At 35.4% G+C, this 15570-nt stretch overlaps 1 protein-coding gene and 1 pseudogene across 1 annotated transcript; both read right to left on the reverse strand.

The window, feature by feature from the left end:
* Nucleotides 1-825: 825 nt before the first annotated feature.
* On the reverse strand, nucleotides 826-2684 carry LOC146954229 (uncharacterized). Its single transcript, XM_085715361.1, has 4 exons — nucleotides 2180-2684; nucleotides 1948-2073; nucleotides 1383-1532; nucleotides 826-1071 (listed from the first exon to the last, which is right to left on the reverse strand). Exons 1-4 carry the CDS (start codon nucleotides 2615-2617, stop codon nucleotides 826-828), a joined length of 960 nt encoding a protein of 319 aa, XP_085571487.1. The 5' UTR covers nucleotides 2618-2684.
* A 3008-nt stretch (nucleotides 2685-5692) lies between these two features.
* LOC146954230 (transcription factor TCP8-like) lies at nucleotides 5693-6627 on the reverse strand (annotated as a pseudogene).
* Between the last annotated feature and the right edge of the window lie 8943 nt (nucleotides 6628-15570).

Here is a 15570-nt window from a genome sequence, read left to right on the forward strand (position 1 = left end):
TAAAAAGTAACAATAAAACATCCATTTGACATTTTTTTTTATAAAAAATGGTACTTATCTTGGTTCGTACTTTAGAAAATCTGCTTAAAAATAGTTACGAATCTTAGTTTTATATATGTCGAAATATAGACCTCATTAGCTGAATCACGGCGAGCCACCCCACGTGTCACTACACTGGTATTTTTAAACGATGAAAGCGCAACCGAAAATTCAATACAATTGACATTTGGTTTTTCCCTCCATATTTCTCCGGTATGAATCAAGTTTTGCCCTTTTGGATAACTGTCTGGGAATCAATAAAGATGTTCAACAACAACAACCAAGCCAAAATGTTGTATCATAAACCATATTTCGGCACGGAATCAACGAAGATGTCCACTAAATTTAATGTCTCTTTATGTCAAGCATGTGCGGTTAGCTGTAAATGCATATTGCTATGAAGGTGGATAAACTCACTATGGTGGATGATTAAGTTTCAAGTCATCCCAACAAGTGCACAACAATGTATCAATACAAGCGATTTAGCTGTGTGGAGACTGCAAAATGCTCTACCCTATTGCAGGATATGGATGAAATAGTTGATATACAGTTTGTAAAACTCTCAATTTGTATTGGAATTTTTCATAGAAAGAATAGTTGACATTTTTAGCAATTTAGACTATTGTTAACAACCAGAGGAAAATAAATGAATAAGGTAAAATTTAGAAGGATAAACAATTGATGGTTGAACATGAACTTTGTGTGTCATGTATCCAACAAATACAAATAACTTTTCCTCCTATCTACCTTATACAACTAGAGTAAATTAGCAATATTTGCTACTACTTAATTTATATTAATATTTTCCAACAATAAGTCCTTATAAAATGGATTGGAAATCATTGGAACATCTTCCTCTTCGATCAAGCATCCTTCACACATCTCTCTCAGCTGCAACGAAAACAACTCAGGCCAAGACATACTAGCATCATCATCTTCATCGCCATCTACTTCAATCTTGTTTTTTCCATTGTTAAGTTGATTACTTGGATTTTGGTCAATATCTTCCCCCAACCAAACATTATTGTACTCCTATAATATGAGAATGAAAGAGCACAATAATAAGGAATTGAATTATCAGCACAATTAAAATGTGAAGTGATTTGCATAGAAGTGACTTAACGAGCAGTAATTTATAAAAATCAGAGTCTTAACAATAGTAATTTATAAAAAAATTAAAAAAAAAAAATCATTGTATTAATTTCAAATAGAGTGTCTCTAAAAAAATGTATTACATACGATCAATTGTTAATAAATAAAATATATAACAACAAAATAAAAATACTAAAAAAAGAACAAAATAAGCACAATAATTAAAAAATGTAAATATATGTAGCACTTACAGATTTGGTGGGTGCTTCGAGTGCAAGAACAAAGTTCTCTTTTGGCCATTCCACATATTTTTCTTTTTCCTTACGTTGAGACTTTGTATTAACCACAGGACAGTTTGATTCTTTTGTTGGTTCTTCATAGATTATATATTTTCTCTTGCCCTACAAATCCAAATGAAAAAGAACAATGTTAAAAAAAAATTACTTGAATGATTATTATATAAAAGAAAATTGTTATATAAATAAATTATGAGTAGTAAATCATTAAAATAGGAAATTGATTTCGTTTATGATCAAATCAATCAAAACTTATGTGAGAATTTTCCAAAGAAATAATTTGCATCAAAATCTAAAATCTATTAAATAAATCACATGCTTAATTGATTAGGCGATCTTTAAGCAATATTTCAAGAAGATAAAAAGGTTAGAAGTAAAACAAACCCTAAACAGTGTTTTACGGGAAAGAAGCTAGAAAGAAGATAAAATCTAATCTTTTTACTGGAAAGACAACAATAAGTCCTTATAAAGAAACAACAATATCATAAAGAAACACATTCTTGCAGGTTCAGTAACTTACAAGTACAGTGATTGCGGCAGGTCCAGGAACGATTGTCATTCTTGGTTTATCTTGTGCAACAATATTTTTGCTTACAGGTAAGTCAGTGCAATTCTTTCTAAATCTGCATAGAACATAATTATTGGCCTGCAAGAAACCAGATACAAAATCAAATCATAAATACCCAAGAAAAAATCTATATTGTATATTTGCAAAAAAACTAGGGCTACAAATCTTGGAACCTAGGGCTTACCAAAGGATTGCTTATCAAAGAATTGTGGAGGCTATATTCATGCAAGATCCATCCACCATCTTGGGAAGTGTCACTCTTCTCAAAGCGAAAACGTTTTTTCATGCCGAGGATTTGGTTCTTGTCTTTGCTGAATATATTTTTCCCAGCGTCTTCACCTTCCCATCTACCAAGTCCAATAGTGCGAACTACGCGTGAGCTAGTAGCAGATTTCTTCTTTAAGGTTGTAAAGAAGTATAGGTCTTTTCCACGATATGAGTGAGAAGCTCCAAACTCTTCCCAAATCTCCCATGGATTCTTTGCGGTGCCGAACAAATCGTATTCAAGAATGGTGATATTATTGGCCAAAGGTTTGTTATGAATTTTATTGTAGAGGAATTGTTGTAGAAGTTCATCATCAGTGGGTGCGATAACCTTATTGGAAGAAGAATTGAGGGCCATTGTTACAAAATAAGAAATTTTGGAATCGTAAAGTCGATAAGCTTGAAGAAGAGTATTCTCGCTTCAAATTATACTGAACAATTCAAGGAAAATCTATACTGTGATCTTTTGAAGTAATAATATCTATTATATATAGAGATATCTCAATTTACACTGACCCAAAAGATTTCCTTAAAGATACGAAAAATAAATATTTTTGTTCTGATACTAATAAAAAATTAAATCTTTACTTCAAGTTTGTATAATTTTTTCGTCAAAAAAAGATCTTGTATAATATATATTTTTTTGAATGGTATTAAAATCAAATTATATCTAATCTTAACCCTAATTTATATTTTAAAGTCAAATATAATTTGGTTCTGAAATTTAAATCAAGTTAGCATATTTTTCCTGCATTGCCCGGTTATACATATAATATTATTATATTATTTGAGTTTTTTTTTAAGAAGAAGAAATATTACTATTTGAGTTAGGTATAATATAGTCATTTAAAATTTATATATCAAGAGTTCTGAAATAAAATATAAAAAATACTCATATTATAACCCACAATTTATTAAATGAATTATTAACATCTACCTAAAATATAAAATAAATCAATTCTAATTGTGTAAGCTGAAATAATAATCAAGAGTGTGTGTTTAGAATGAATAGAACGGGCAAATATAAGAAAAAAAAATATTTCCTAATATATAAAAATGATTAAAATAAATAACTTAATTTTAATTAAATAATTATTAAAAAAAATTCTCTATCAATTTATGATTTAAAAAATGAATTATCTATTAAAAAATTGGTTACAAAAAGTTTAGGTGAGCTCCGGATGGTCACGGGGGTCTTGACAGATTGCAAAGCACTCAAAGAGTGTTTACATAGCTATTGCCAAAATTGTATTCACATCAACAACAGCAATTGAACACACGATCTTACGCGTGACTCAACTCCTTACCAACTGAGTCAACCTTCATTGAGAATTATCTATTAAATTTGATAAAACCTATAATTTAAACTGAAATTTAATGATGGATAAAACTGAAAAACAAATAAATGATTAGAATTAATATGTAGGATTATATTTAAAAAGAACAAAAAAATTATGTATGTATGTGTATGAAAACACAGATTTACAAGTCCAAGGTTAAGAAGTGGCATGATGCCAGAATTCATAAAAGAGAGCTCGAGGTGGGAGAGAAAGTTTTACTTTTTAATTCCAGATTAAAACTTTTTTTCAGGAAAGCTTAAATCTAAATGGTCTAGACCTATTGTAGTTACACAAGTATCTCCCACTGGAGTTGTCTCTTTGAAAAATGATTATGGAGAAGAATTTAAGGTCAATTCTAAGAGTTAAACACTATTGTGGTGATTCTCCAATGGTTGCTCTTGATTCCTCAGTCAGATGAACAGTTCATGAAATTATTGAATCATGCTTAGGTTGAACAGGGAGAATGTGTTATGCAGGCTTTGCCATACGTGGATCACATGGACCAAAGATATTTCCTTGTTTTCTTCATTCTTCATGTATTTTCAATCCTTGACATGGGTTTGGAACTTGAGAAAGAGTTCCCCCCAAGTTGTTTTGTCTCTAAACCTTCATTTTTCTAAATTCTTTAGCTTCCATAACACACACACACACACACACACACACTCTCTCTCTCTCTCTCTCTCTCTCTCTCTCTCTCTCTCTCTCTCTCTCTCAATAGAAAAATTAAGAGTCACACGTACAAGATCAATCACTAAGTGAGAGAATAAAAGAGGGATTTGTAGGCATGGCAATGGGGCAAGGTGGGGACGGATTTTGCCTTCCCCATCCCCATCCCCTACTTCCATATACTTACTGTTACCCTACACATACTCAACGGGGATGAGAAATTGAATCTCATCCCCAATGGGTTCGGGTATTCCCACCCCATCCCCGTCCCAGTAGGGAATAAATTTTTTTAATAAAAAAAGAGTTTTTTTGAGCTTCAATGGTAATATTGTGATGCATTATCCAATAATTTGCGCTCATTTTAACATTTCCTTACCCAATAATTCGGTTGCTCCTTTAACCATCAATGAAAGATCTTATATCATGATAGTTATCAAACCAAATAACATGACATAGCATCATCAACCCCTTCAACAAAAACAAAAACATGACATTTCTACATTTGGGTAGGGTTTGGGTATGAGTTCGGGGTGGGTACATATATCCCCATTACCCGTCCCGTACCCGTATTATGAAATCGGGGAAAACTCAAACTCATACCCAAACCCAGTCAAATCGGGGAAAACCCGTCAAATCGGGGTTGGTTTGGGTGGGTACCCATGGGCACGGGTTTTGTTGCCATGCCTAGGGATTTGGGATTTTTTTTTTAAGTTTAAACCATTTATTTTTAAAAGATGTTAGTTCAAAATTATTTCTTAAAATTGTTTTTATATTTTTAATGGGTCAACCTGAAGTTCGATGGTCAATTAACCCAACCCAAAAAGATGGGATTATTTTTTCACAATTTTTTACAACCTAATTCGTGATAAAATATAAGTCTAGTGGATTGTCCTGATGGGTACCCACCCAAACCAACCCCGATTTTTTACCCACAGTAAAAAAAGTATAATATAAACATTAATTATAAATAATAAAATAAACCACAGTAAAAAAAGGCTTAATAGCACTTTTGGTCCCCTATGTTTGCAAAAGTTGATATTTTGGCCCCCTATGTTTAAAAACTACAAAACCGCCCCTTATGTATTGATTGTCGTGATAAAAAGTATAATATAAACCTTTATAACATAAAAAGTATAATATAAACATTAATTATAAATAATAAAATAAACCACAGTAAAAAAAGGCTTAATAGCACTTTTGGTCCCCTATGTTTGCAAAAGTTGATATTTTGGCCCCCTATGTTTAAAAACTACAAAACCGCCCCTTATGTATTGATTTCTTTGCACTTTTGGCCCCCATGGTCAATTTTGACCTAGTCCACGCTGACATGGCACCCACATCACTTATGTGAGGTGCCACGTGGAATTTAATTTATTTTTTATTTTTTTAATTCATTTTAGTTTTTTTCCATTTTTTTTGTTTTGAAAAAATTAAAAAAAAGATCAGAAAAGATCCTGTTGTTGATGATTTGTTTTGAAACTTTTGGGAGAAGAAGAACCATCACCATCACCGCCACTTTCATTTTGATTGTTGTTATCATCTTTGAAAAGATCTTCTCTATACCGTTTTCTCATGTAATTCTCGTTTGAAAGTGCTTCACCAATTTGATCAGCGTTCATAAGCTGTTGTTGTTGTTGCTGTTGTTGGTGGTGTTGATGAGGATGAAACCCTAACAAAGGCGCGTGTTGGTACGCAGCTTCTTCGTAAAGATGATGAGCCAGTGCAAGCGCGCTATGAAAACTGAGAGGAGCTGATTTCGACGACGGCGCAGAGAGTGTAGAGCCGCTGCTACGAAGTGAGACGTTGAGCGTTGAGAAATCGCCGGCTTCGCTTGTTGAAGAAGCCATTTAATTGTTTCACCATCGGATTTGTGGCCTAATTCTCTGGTCAACTGGAAAACTCTTGTTGCGCATGTCGCTGGCATTCGAATTCTCCGGCCACGGCCGTCAACTTTTGTGTGCCTGTCCTTCGTGGATCGTTTTGGAGGATTTGCAACCGCGGTGACGGCGGTTGAAGTTGAAGAAAATGGTTGAATTTGGTTGTTGTTGTTGTTGTCGGATACATCTGGAAGAGGAGGTTCAGATCTGGTGGCAATTGCCATGGAAGCATCAATGAGGTGTTGAGTGGGTGCAGAAGCAGTAGCTGGAGCTGAAGAAGAAGAAGAAGAATTGGAGGGAGAAGAGTTAGAAGAAGGTTGAATATTTGAGATGGAGCTCATAATGAAAGGTGATGGCCTTCCATCAAAAGGGACCACAAGTTGCTGCTGATAATGAGAATTTGAAGGTGAGGATGATTCTTGTTGTTGGTGGTGGGGATGGGGATGAATATTGGTGGTGCCGTCTGAACCTCTCTTTTCTGATTTTTTTTTAATTTTTTCAAAACAAAAAAAATGGAAAAAAACGAAAATGAATTAAAAAAATAAAAAAAAAATTAAATTCCACGTGGCACCTCACATAAGTGATGTGGGTGCCATGTCAGCGTGGACCAGGTCAAAATTGACCATGGGGGCCAAAAGTGCAAAGAAACCAATACATAAGGGGCGTTTTTGTAGTTTTTAAACATAGGGGGCCAAAATCACAACTTTTGCAAACATAGGGGGCCAAAAGTGCTATTAAGCCTAAAAAAACTAATCGGAAACCCTCGTTTAGTATATCCATATTTGTATCTATTTCGTCTCTTTTTTTGTCAAGTAGCGTTGTTACTATAAATTCACATCTTAAAGTGAGAATAAATGAGGAATATGTGGTTTCAACTCTAGTTATTAAGTTGATGTTTTGTTCTTGTTTAATTGCTTGGTTGAAATTGTGAAAGCACCCTAGTTAGTCGCTATCTCAAATTGTCTATGATTATGTCTTATGAAAGTATCCAAGTTTTCTAAAAAAAAAATTGTTTATAATACTTTGGTTCGATTCAATATTTGCCTTAGAAAATTTGAATCAAAAAACTTATGGTCTCGGATGTCTTCAGCAAAATTGTTAATTCAATTCAAATGTCTCATTTGCAGAAGTTGAATCGATTCACACATTCCTTCTTGTTTCTGACTTGTGTTTGTTGATTCGTATTAAGGTTCCTTGAATCGTATCATTTCACTTCTAAAAACCTTGAATTGATTCAAACCTTTTCTTATAAGGTTATGATTTGATTCAATCTTAATTCTAAAATTCCTTGAATTGATTCGTTGTTCTTGCCCTTCGACTCAATCTTCATGTCAACCCAAGCTGTACTTTTTGCACTATTGAATTGACTCAAGCATTACTTGATTCGATTCGAACACAGTTTTTTAGTTATTTCTTGAGCCCAACTCACTCCTATCTCACTTGCCTATATATACTTCTAACCACTCAATCTCTCATTCATAGAATCAATTTTCAAAAATACTCTAAAGTCTCCAACCTCTCTCTTTCTACATTCTTCTTCATATTACACACTTTTTTCAAGAACTCTTGTAGGATTTGAGATCTAGATTGTTGGGATGTTGTAGGAAAATTGTAAGTTTGGTTTCTTTTAAGGATCTTGGTGGAGCATCAAGGATCTAAAGGAAAAGTGGGTACTTTTCACCTCCAAAGAAGCGGAGGCATAGCAAAGAAGGTTTCTCATAGTAGAAGATCGAAGGATTGCATGCAAGCTTTGAGATTCGAAGACCTTATCCATTGTCCGATTTCAAGAGAACTTGAAGATTGGATTCTTAGTGTGATTGCTTAGCGTATAAGATAAGGAATCATAAAAATATTTGTAATCATACTCTTGTAAACATTTTAAACGTTATAGTGGAAGTACGTAGAAGAGATGTTTTCTTCTACAAAGAGATGATGTACCCCTAGTGAGGACGAAAAGGGGGAACCGCTATAATTCCGATGTTCTTCTTTCTCTTATCCTTTTAATTTCAGCAATTTACTTTGATATATGATGTTTATTGATTAGATTGGTTACCACGTGATTGTGATTGATCATTTTGCATAAACCTAATCTCAATAGATCATTGATTGAGATCAATACACATTCAATTCAATCACATTACATCTTGGAAATTAACTTGTCAATAATCATTTTCATATATCAAAGTTATTAATCTCTTGTGTAGTGATTTTGTGTTTAACAATAAGTTTTGTTTGAAATAATCATAGGTTTTGTGCATTGTAAAGTGTATTAAATTTAATTGATTTGATTACATTACAACTCATAGTTGAATATCTCATTCAAACTTGAATTGTAGTTCCCACATTTTATAACTCTTATCATTAGTTCTTTGTGCACGAATTAAAATAGTCGTGCATTTTTAAAAGAGAATTTTCAAACCAGCTTTCGCAAATCTTTTAATCATAAAAAGCTATTCACCCCTTATAGCTTCCTCTTGTCACTGTCAAGTTGACCGACATTATTAACCAAAATTATTTGATCATAGTACATGTCGAAATTGATATCTCTTTAAGTATTCAATTAAATGTGGTGGAAAAGAAAATAGACAGACACATTAGTGTCCGACTATTCGCTAGTTTCTATAGGTTTTTTTTATTATTGATGTCATTCAAAAAAATAAGAATGTATATTATATCCTCCTATTAAACAAAAATTATATTATATTTGTTGTGGGGTCATTGCAAATTGCAATGACCCCCACAACAAATGAAAAATATAGGTATAGTCTGTTACAATATGAAAGTTCAATATATACATATATATATATATATATATATATATATATATATATATATATATATATATATATGAATTTAGGTGTGAAATTCTGGCACGTTAGACTTAAGATGTTTCAACATGAAACACAGAAAACAGATGTTGTATACGATGTTTAGAACATTAAGCTAACCAACATAATGAAACAAAATAAAAGACAAGAAAGAAAAGAGGAACAGAGAAATTGTTAACCCAGTTCGGTGCAACGTCACCTACTCTGGGGGCTACCAAGCCAGGAAGGAAATCCACTAGTGCAGTCCGTATTCAAAAGCTCTCAGCAAACCACGTTTGCACTTATGACCTAGGACCTACCCCAACAATATTTCAACCTAGGAACTCCTAGATCTGAGATCCCATCTCACTCCCTTACAACTGATCACAAACCCCTGTGATTCCCAAATTACAGACTCAATTAAAATGAAGTTACCTTCAGAACATAACAACATGCAACCTTGCTTAAAAGCTTCGATGCAGTTCACAGACTACCTAACTCCTTGCTTAAAAGCTTCGGAGTAGTGCACAATTTACAACTCAAAATACAGTCCTAAACATGCATCAAGATGATATACGAAAGGCTCACAAACAAGTGACTCAAAACCTAGATAAACTATATTTCTGAAAATGATGTCTTGAATAATTCTTCAGGTCTTGCAGCCTCCTTTATATACTGAAGCAAGGCGCGTCATCAACTCAATCAGGCTTCAGATCACACCGGTGACTCATTACTCAATCAACATGGCCGGATAAGGAAACTCCTAAAAAGTAGGCACATTAAAAGTCACATTATCATCACCTTAAAAAACTTTCCTAAGTCATTACCATTCCCTTAGGAAATCACATCGTTCTGATCTTCTCATAACTGCACACGGTTTTGACCAACTCATGCTGACGTGGATTCCTTCAATCAAGCAAACGCGTGCGTAAACATAGGCAGGGCACAGAACGTACATACCAAGCCTGGATGTTGGAACATTGTATTCCACATTTGAAGTGAACATTTGTTTTAGGCAAAAGTGAAGCCAACATACAAATATCCAACAATCTCCCCCTTTGGCAAATTTTTGGCTAAAACAAATTAAGGCCAATCCAATTAAAATAGAGAGATAACGCACGCAACCTTTCCTTCAATCTTCACAAATAAAATCTACCTTGAAGAAAGGTTCACATTCTCAGATTATCAATAGATACCAAAATACAGTTCTTCAGTCATCACACATAATCTTCAGGACATAGAAGAAGTATATTACAGGTCTCAGATTCTGCTTCCAGTATTTTCACAAAACAATTATCACATGGAAATATGCAGACAAGAGAACTAGTAGGTATCACCAAAGAGAATCGGAGTCTTGCAGCAGAGGACATACAAGGAAAAATAAATTCATGTAACATCCTAGACAGTCAACTGTCACAACACGCTACTCAGAGAAACATAGGAAAAATAAATTCCTAGACAATATTCAGTAGCTCAAACAGGCAGGATGTTCCAACATCCACAGAAACATTCAGGGACACAGAAATTTACTCCCCCTCAAGGAGCGCAAACAGCATAACTATTACTTCCCCTGAATACATGCATACTAGCAAAAAAAAATTAAAACAAACAAACAAGAATACCAGAAAACCAAAATCACCGAAAAACCAGAATCAGATGTCTCAACATCAGTAGGCATATAGTCAGGAAACATACATCATACAGCATGGATATATATACTCCCTCTTTTTAGTCATAAAATATGCCAAATTAAGAGTTGATAAAAGCATAAATTATAGTTAAAAGTACCTGACACTCTGAACATTGGTTGCTATAATTCCTCATGGATGCAAATACCCAGCTTGCTTCTTAGTTTCTCAAATTGTTTGACATCTAAGGCTTTTATGAAGATGTCAACCAGTTGTTCTTCAGTTGTCACATGCTCCAGAGTTGCTACCTTGTCTTCAACAAGATCCCTAATGAAGTGATGTCGGATGTCAATGTGCTTTGTTCTGCTATGTTGTATAGGATTCTTGGAGATGTTGATAGCACTTAAATTGTCATAGTACAATGTTAGAACATTTTGTTGAACATCATACTCTTCCAGCATTTGCTTCATCCATACTAACTAAGAGCAGCTACTTCCTGCAGCAATATATTCTGCTTCTGCTGTTGATAGAGACACAGAATTTTGTTTATTGTTGAACCAAGACACTAGATTGTTTCCAAGGAAGAAACAACCTCCTGAAGTACTTATTTTGTCATCTGCACTACCTGCCCAATCTGCATCACAATAGCCAATCAACCTGGAATTGTCACTGTGAGAATATAGAATTCCATAGTCTGTGGTGCCATTTATGTACTTCAGAATCCTCTTGACTTGAACAAGATGACTCATTTTGGGCTCTGCTTGATATCTAGCACAAACTCCTACATCAAAAGTTATGTCAGGTCTGCTTGCTGTAAGATATAGGAGACTTCCAATCATATGCTTCTGTACAGACTTTGATCAACAGCTACACCATTTTCATCTTTGGATAACTTTAAGTGAGTGGCTGCTGGTGTTCTCTTATGACTGGCATTGTCTAGCCCAAACTTTTTTACAATATTCTTAGCATACTTGCTCTGGGAGATGAATATTGTATCTTCCATTTGAACTTTAGAATACAAGCCACTCCCAAGAGTAACCTTATGGATTCCAGTCTGGCAATAGGTGCAAATGTTTCATCAAAGTCTAATCCATCTACTTGTGTATAACCTTGTGCTACCAGTCTTGCCTTGTTTTTGGTAATAGTACCATTTTCATCAGACTTGTTTTTGTAGATCCATTTTGTACCAATGACATTTATGTCATTTGATCTTGGCACCAGATCCCATACTTCACTTCTTTTGAACTGGTTGAGTTCTTCTTGCATGGCTTCAATCCAGAAATCATCAGTGAGAGCTTCCTTCACATTTTTGGTTCAAATTTGGATACAAAACATGAGTTGGAGATAACATCATTAGCTCTTCTGGTTCTGATCCCTTGATCTGGATCTCCAATAATGAGTTCTTGAGGATGATTCTTCTGAATTCTAATTGAAGGTCCTTTGCTTGTTTCTCCATGCTCCAGCTCCGTATCCTCAAAGTTAGTTTCAGGTTCTTCAACAATTTCAGGCATTACATTTTCTTGAGCAGATGTTTCAGGATATGCTTCAACACCAGGTACAAATTCAAGTGTTGGTTCTTTAACCACATCATCTACTACCACATTGATGGATTCCATAACAACTTGAGTTCTGTTGTTAAACACTCTATATGCCTTGCTGTTAGTAGAGTAGCCCAGAAAGATTCCCTCATCACTCTTTGGATCCATTTTTCTTCTATAATCTCTATCTGCCAGAATGTAACACTTGCTACCAAAGACATGGAAATATTTTATAGTAGGCTTTGTTTCTTTCCATAGTTCATACAAGGTAGTTTTAGTACATGTTCTCAAAGTGACTCTGTTATGAACATGACAAGCTGTATTCATAGCTTCAGCCCAGAAATAAAGGGGAAGGTGTTTAGCATGTAGCATGACCCTGGCTGATTCTTGTAGAGTCCTGTTCTTCCTTTCCACCACTCCATTCAGTTGAGGTGTTATGGGAGATGAGAATTCATGCCTGATTCCTTCATCTGCACAAAATTCATGAAATCTGGAGTTTTCAAATTCTGTTCCATGATCACTTCTTATTCTGACAATACCTCTATTTTTCTCTCTTTGAAGTTGAATGCAAAGTTCCTTGAGTGCTTCAAAGGTGTCTGATTTCTCTCTGATAAAGTTCACCCAGGTGAATCTTAAAAAATCATCAACAACCACCAGAACATACCTCTTTCCACCAATGCTTGCCACTTGCATGGGTCCCATTAAATCAATATGAAGAAGTTCAAGAGCTTTAGAGGTTCCTAGATGTTCCAACCTAGGACGGGACATTTGAGTCTGTTTACCAATCTGACATTCTCCACACATACTCCTTTCAGTGATCTCCAGTCTGGGTATGCCTCTGATTGCTTCCAGAGAAATAGCTTTCTTAATTCCTTGCATGTTCAAGTGACCCAGTTTTTGGTGCCACAGTTTGACCTCTTCAAATTTGCTCAGCATGCATGAGGATATGAGAGCCTGTTCTTGAGATATCCATAAGTAACAATTGTCCTTAGACCTAGTAGCCTTCATACTCACCTTACCCTTTTCATCTAAGATCTGGCACTCAATTTTACTAAAATTTACACTAAGCCCCTGATCACATAGTTGACTAATACTAATCAGGTTGGCTGCCAACCCTTTGACCAACAAAACATTATTCAGTCTTGGTGATCCTTCGCTAACTAAGTCTCCAATCCCCACAATCTTTCCTTTAGCACCATCCCCAAATGTGACATAACTCTTGGCATAAGGTCTGACATTTCCTAGAAAGTTGTCCATCCCTGTCATGTGACGAGAACACCCACTATCAAACTACCAATCTTCACTGGAGGATGCTCTTAAGGAGGTATGGGCTATTAGTCCTAAGCATTTAGGTTTCCACTCCTTTTTGACCCCTCTCAAGGTTGAACTAGGTTGATGTTGTCTAGGTACACCATACAGATCAAAACAGAAAGGTTTTTTATGACCCTGACACTTCCAAGAGAGATTCTCTTTTACTGAGACAGTTTTAGGATGTTGTACAGAATGTTCCAACTTTGGACCTCTACTAGTGATAGTATCTGTTCTACTTGAAGCTACAAACTTAATTTTCTTAACTGGTTTTCCCTTCTTGGCTTTATGATAGTGTTCTAAAGCCAGAACATAGTTACTGTTTTGTTGTTCCTGTTTCAGGTGTTCATGTGTAAAGCCTATGCCATTTGGTTTACCTATCACTTGACCTTCTAACATCCTATCTAGAACATCAGTTCCAGTGGTCATCATTCTAACTTGTTTAAGGACATTATCAAGTTGAGAATTAAGTAACATTACCTCTTTGCTTAGATCAAAGATTTTAACCAGATGACCAATCCTCTCTTCCTGAAGCTGATTAATGATTTCTTCCTGCTCCATCACATGCTTGGAGGTGTTTGCGTCATGAATGTCTTGATAACCATAAGACACAGTTACTTTCTCATAGTCAGAATCTTCATTATCAGATTAAGACCCAGATTCTATTCTCCCAGTCATAGCACTAACACGTTTAGCAGCATTACTATCAACATCCCCATCTGTTCCTTCATCATCAGACCAGGACACAATCATCCATTTCTTTTGCTTCTTGAGAAAAGTTGCACATTCAGTTCTGATGTGACCATAACCTTCACACTCATGGCATTGTACTCCTTTGTAATGGTTGTTCTTCTCTTCATTTCTGTCATACCTTTGATTACATTGTTGCCTGTCAGTGTTCCATCTGATGTTCCGCCCATTACCTCTAGGTCTGCTGCTTGTTTGAGAATCTTGTTAAACTGTCTTCCTGGCATTACAAAGTCCTCTGACAGATTCTCATCCTCTACACCTTCTTCCAATCCTTCATCATCAGCTGTGTTTACAGTAAAAGCAATGCCTTTTCCCTTCTTCTCAGTCCTGTTGTCAACAACAAGTTCAAAATTTTGAAGGGAACCTATGATCTCTTCCACCTGCATCTTGGACACGTCTTGGGCTTCCTCAATGGATGTGACCTTCATGTCAAATCTTTTTGGCAGAGATCTGAGAATTTTCCTTACCAATTTTTCATCTGACAGTTTTTCTTCAAGAGAATCAAACGAATTGACAATGTCAAGGGCATTCAGGTAGTAGTCATATATAGTCTCATCCTCTTGCATTCTCAGACTTTCAAACTTGGTCGTCAGGAGTTGGATCCTTGAGCTCTTTACCTTGGAGGTACCTTCATGAGATGTCTTCAAGATGTCCCAAGCATCTTTGGCAACATCACACTTTTGTGATGAGTCTGAACATATTTTTGTCCACTCCATTGAAAAGGGCATTTAGGGCCTTAGAGTTTGCAAGAGACAGTTCATCTTCAGGCAAGGTCCACTCATCTTCTGGCTTCAAAACCGTGGTTTTGTTGCCATCTTTGTCAAGAACAACTGGATGTTCCCAACCTTTCATCACAACCTTCCAAGTCTTGCTGTCAATAGACTTGAGATAGGCACTCATATGTGACTTCCAGTAGTCATAATTTGTTCCGTCCAGTAACGGTGGTCTGTTTACAAAACCTCCTTCTTTCTCCATATTGCCAGTATAGATCTCCTCTGGATCTCACCCAATAACAGGCAGGGTGCCTGATCTGATGCCAATTGAAATTCTGGCACGTTAGACTTAAGATGTTCTAAGAGATGTTTTAACACGAAACACAGAAAACAGATGTTGTATAAGAAGTTTAGAACATTAAGCTAACCAACATAATAAAACAAAATAAAGGACAAGAAAGAAAATAGGCACAGAGAAATTGTTAACCCAGTTCGGTGCAACGTCACCTACTCTGAGGGCTACCAAGCCAGGAAGGAAATCCACTAGTGCAGTCCGTATTCAAAAACTCTCAGCAAACCACGTTTGCACTTATGACCTAGGACCTACCCCAACAAGATTTCAACCTAGGAACTCCTAGATCTGAGATCCCATCTCACTCCCTTACAACTGATCACAAACCTCTG

The sequence above is a fragment of the Medicago sativa genome, chromosome 1 (assembly GCF_051527215.1).
Source record: "Medicago sativa cultivar Bolivia chromosome 1, Bolivia_mono, whole genome shotgun sequence".
Lineage (NCBI taxonomy): Eukaryota > Viridiplantae > Streptophyta > Magnoliopsida > Fabales > Fabaceae > Medicago > Medicago sativa.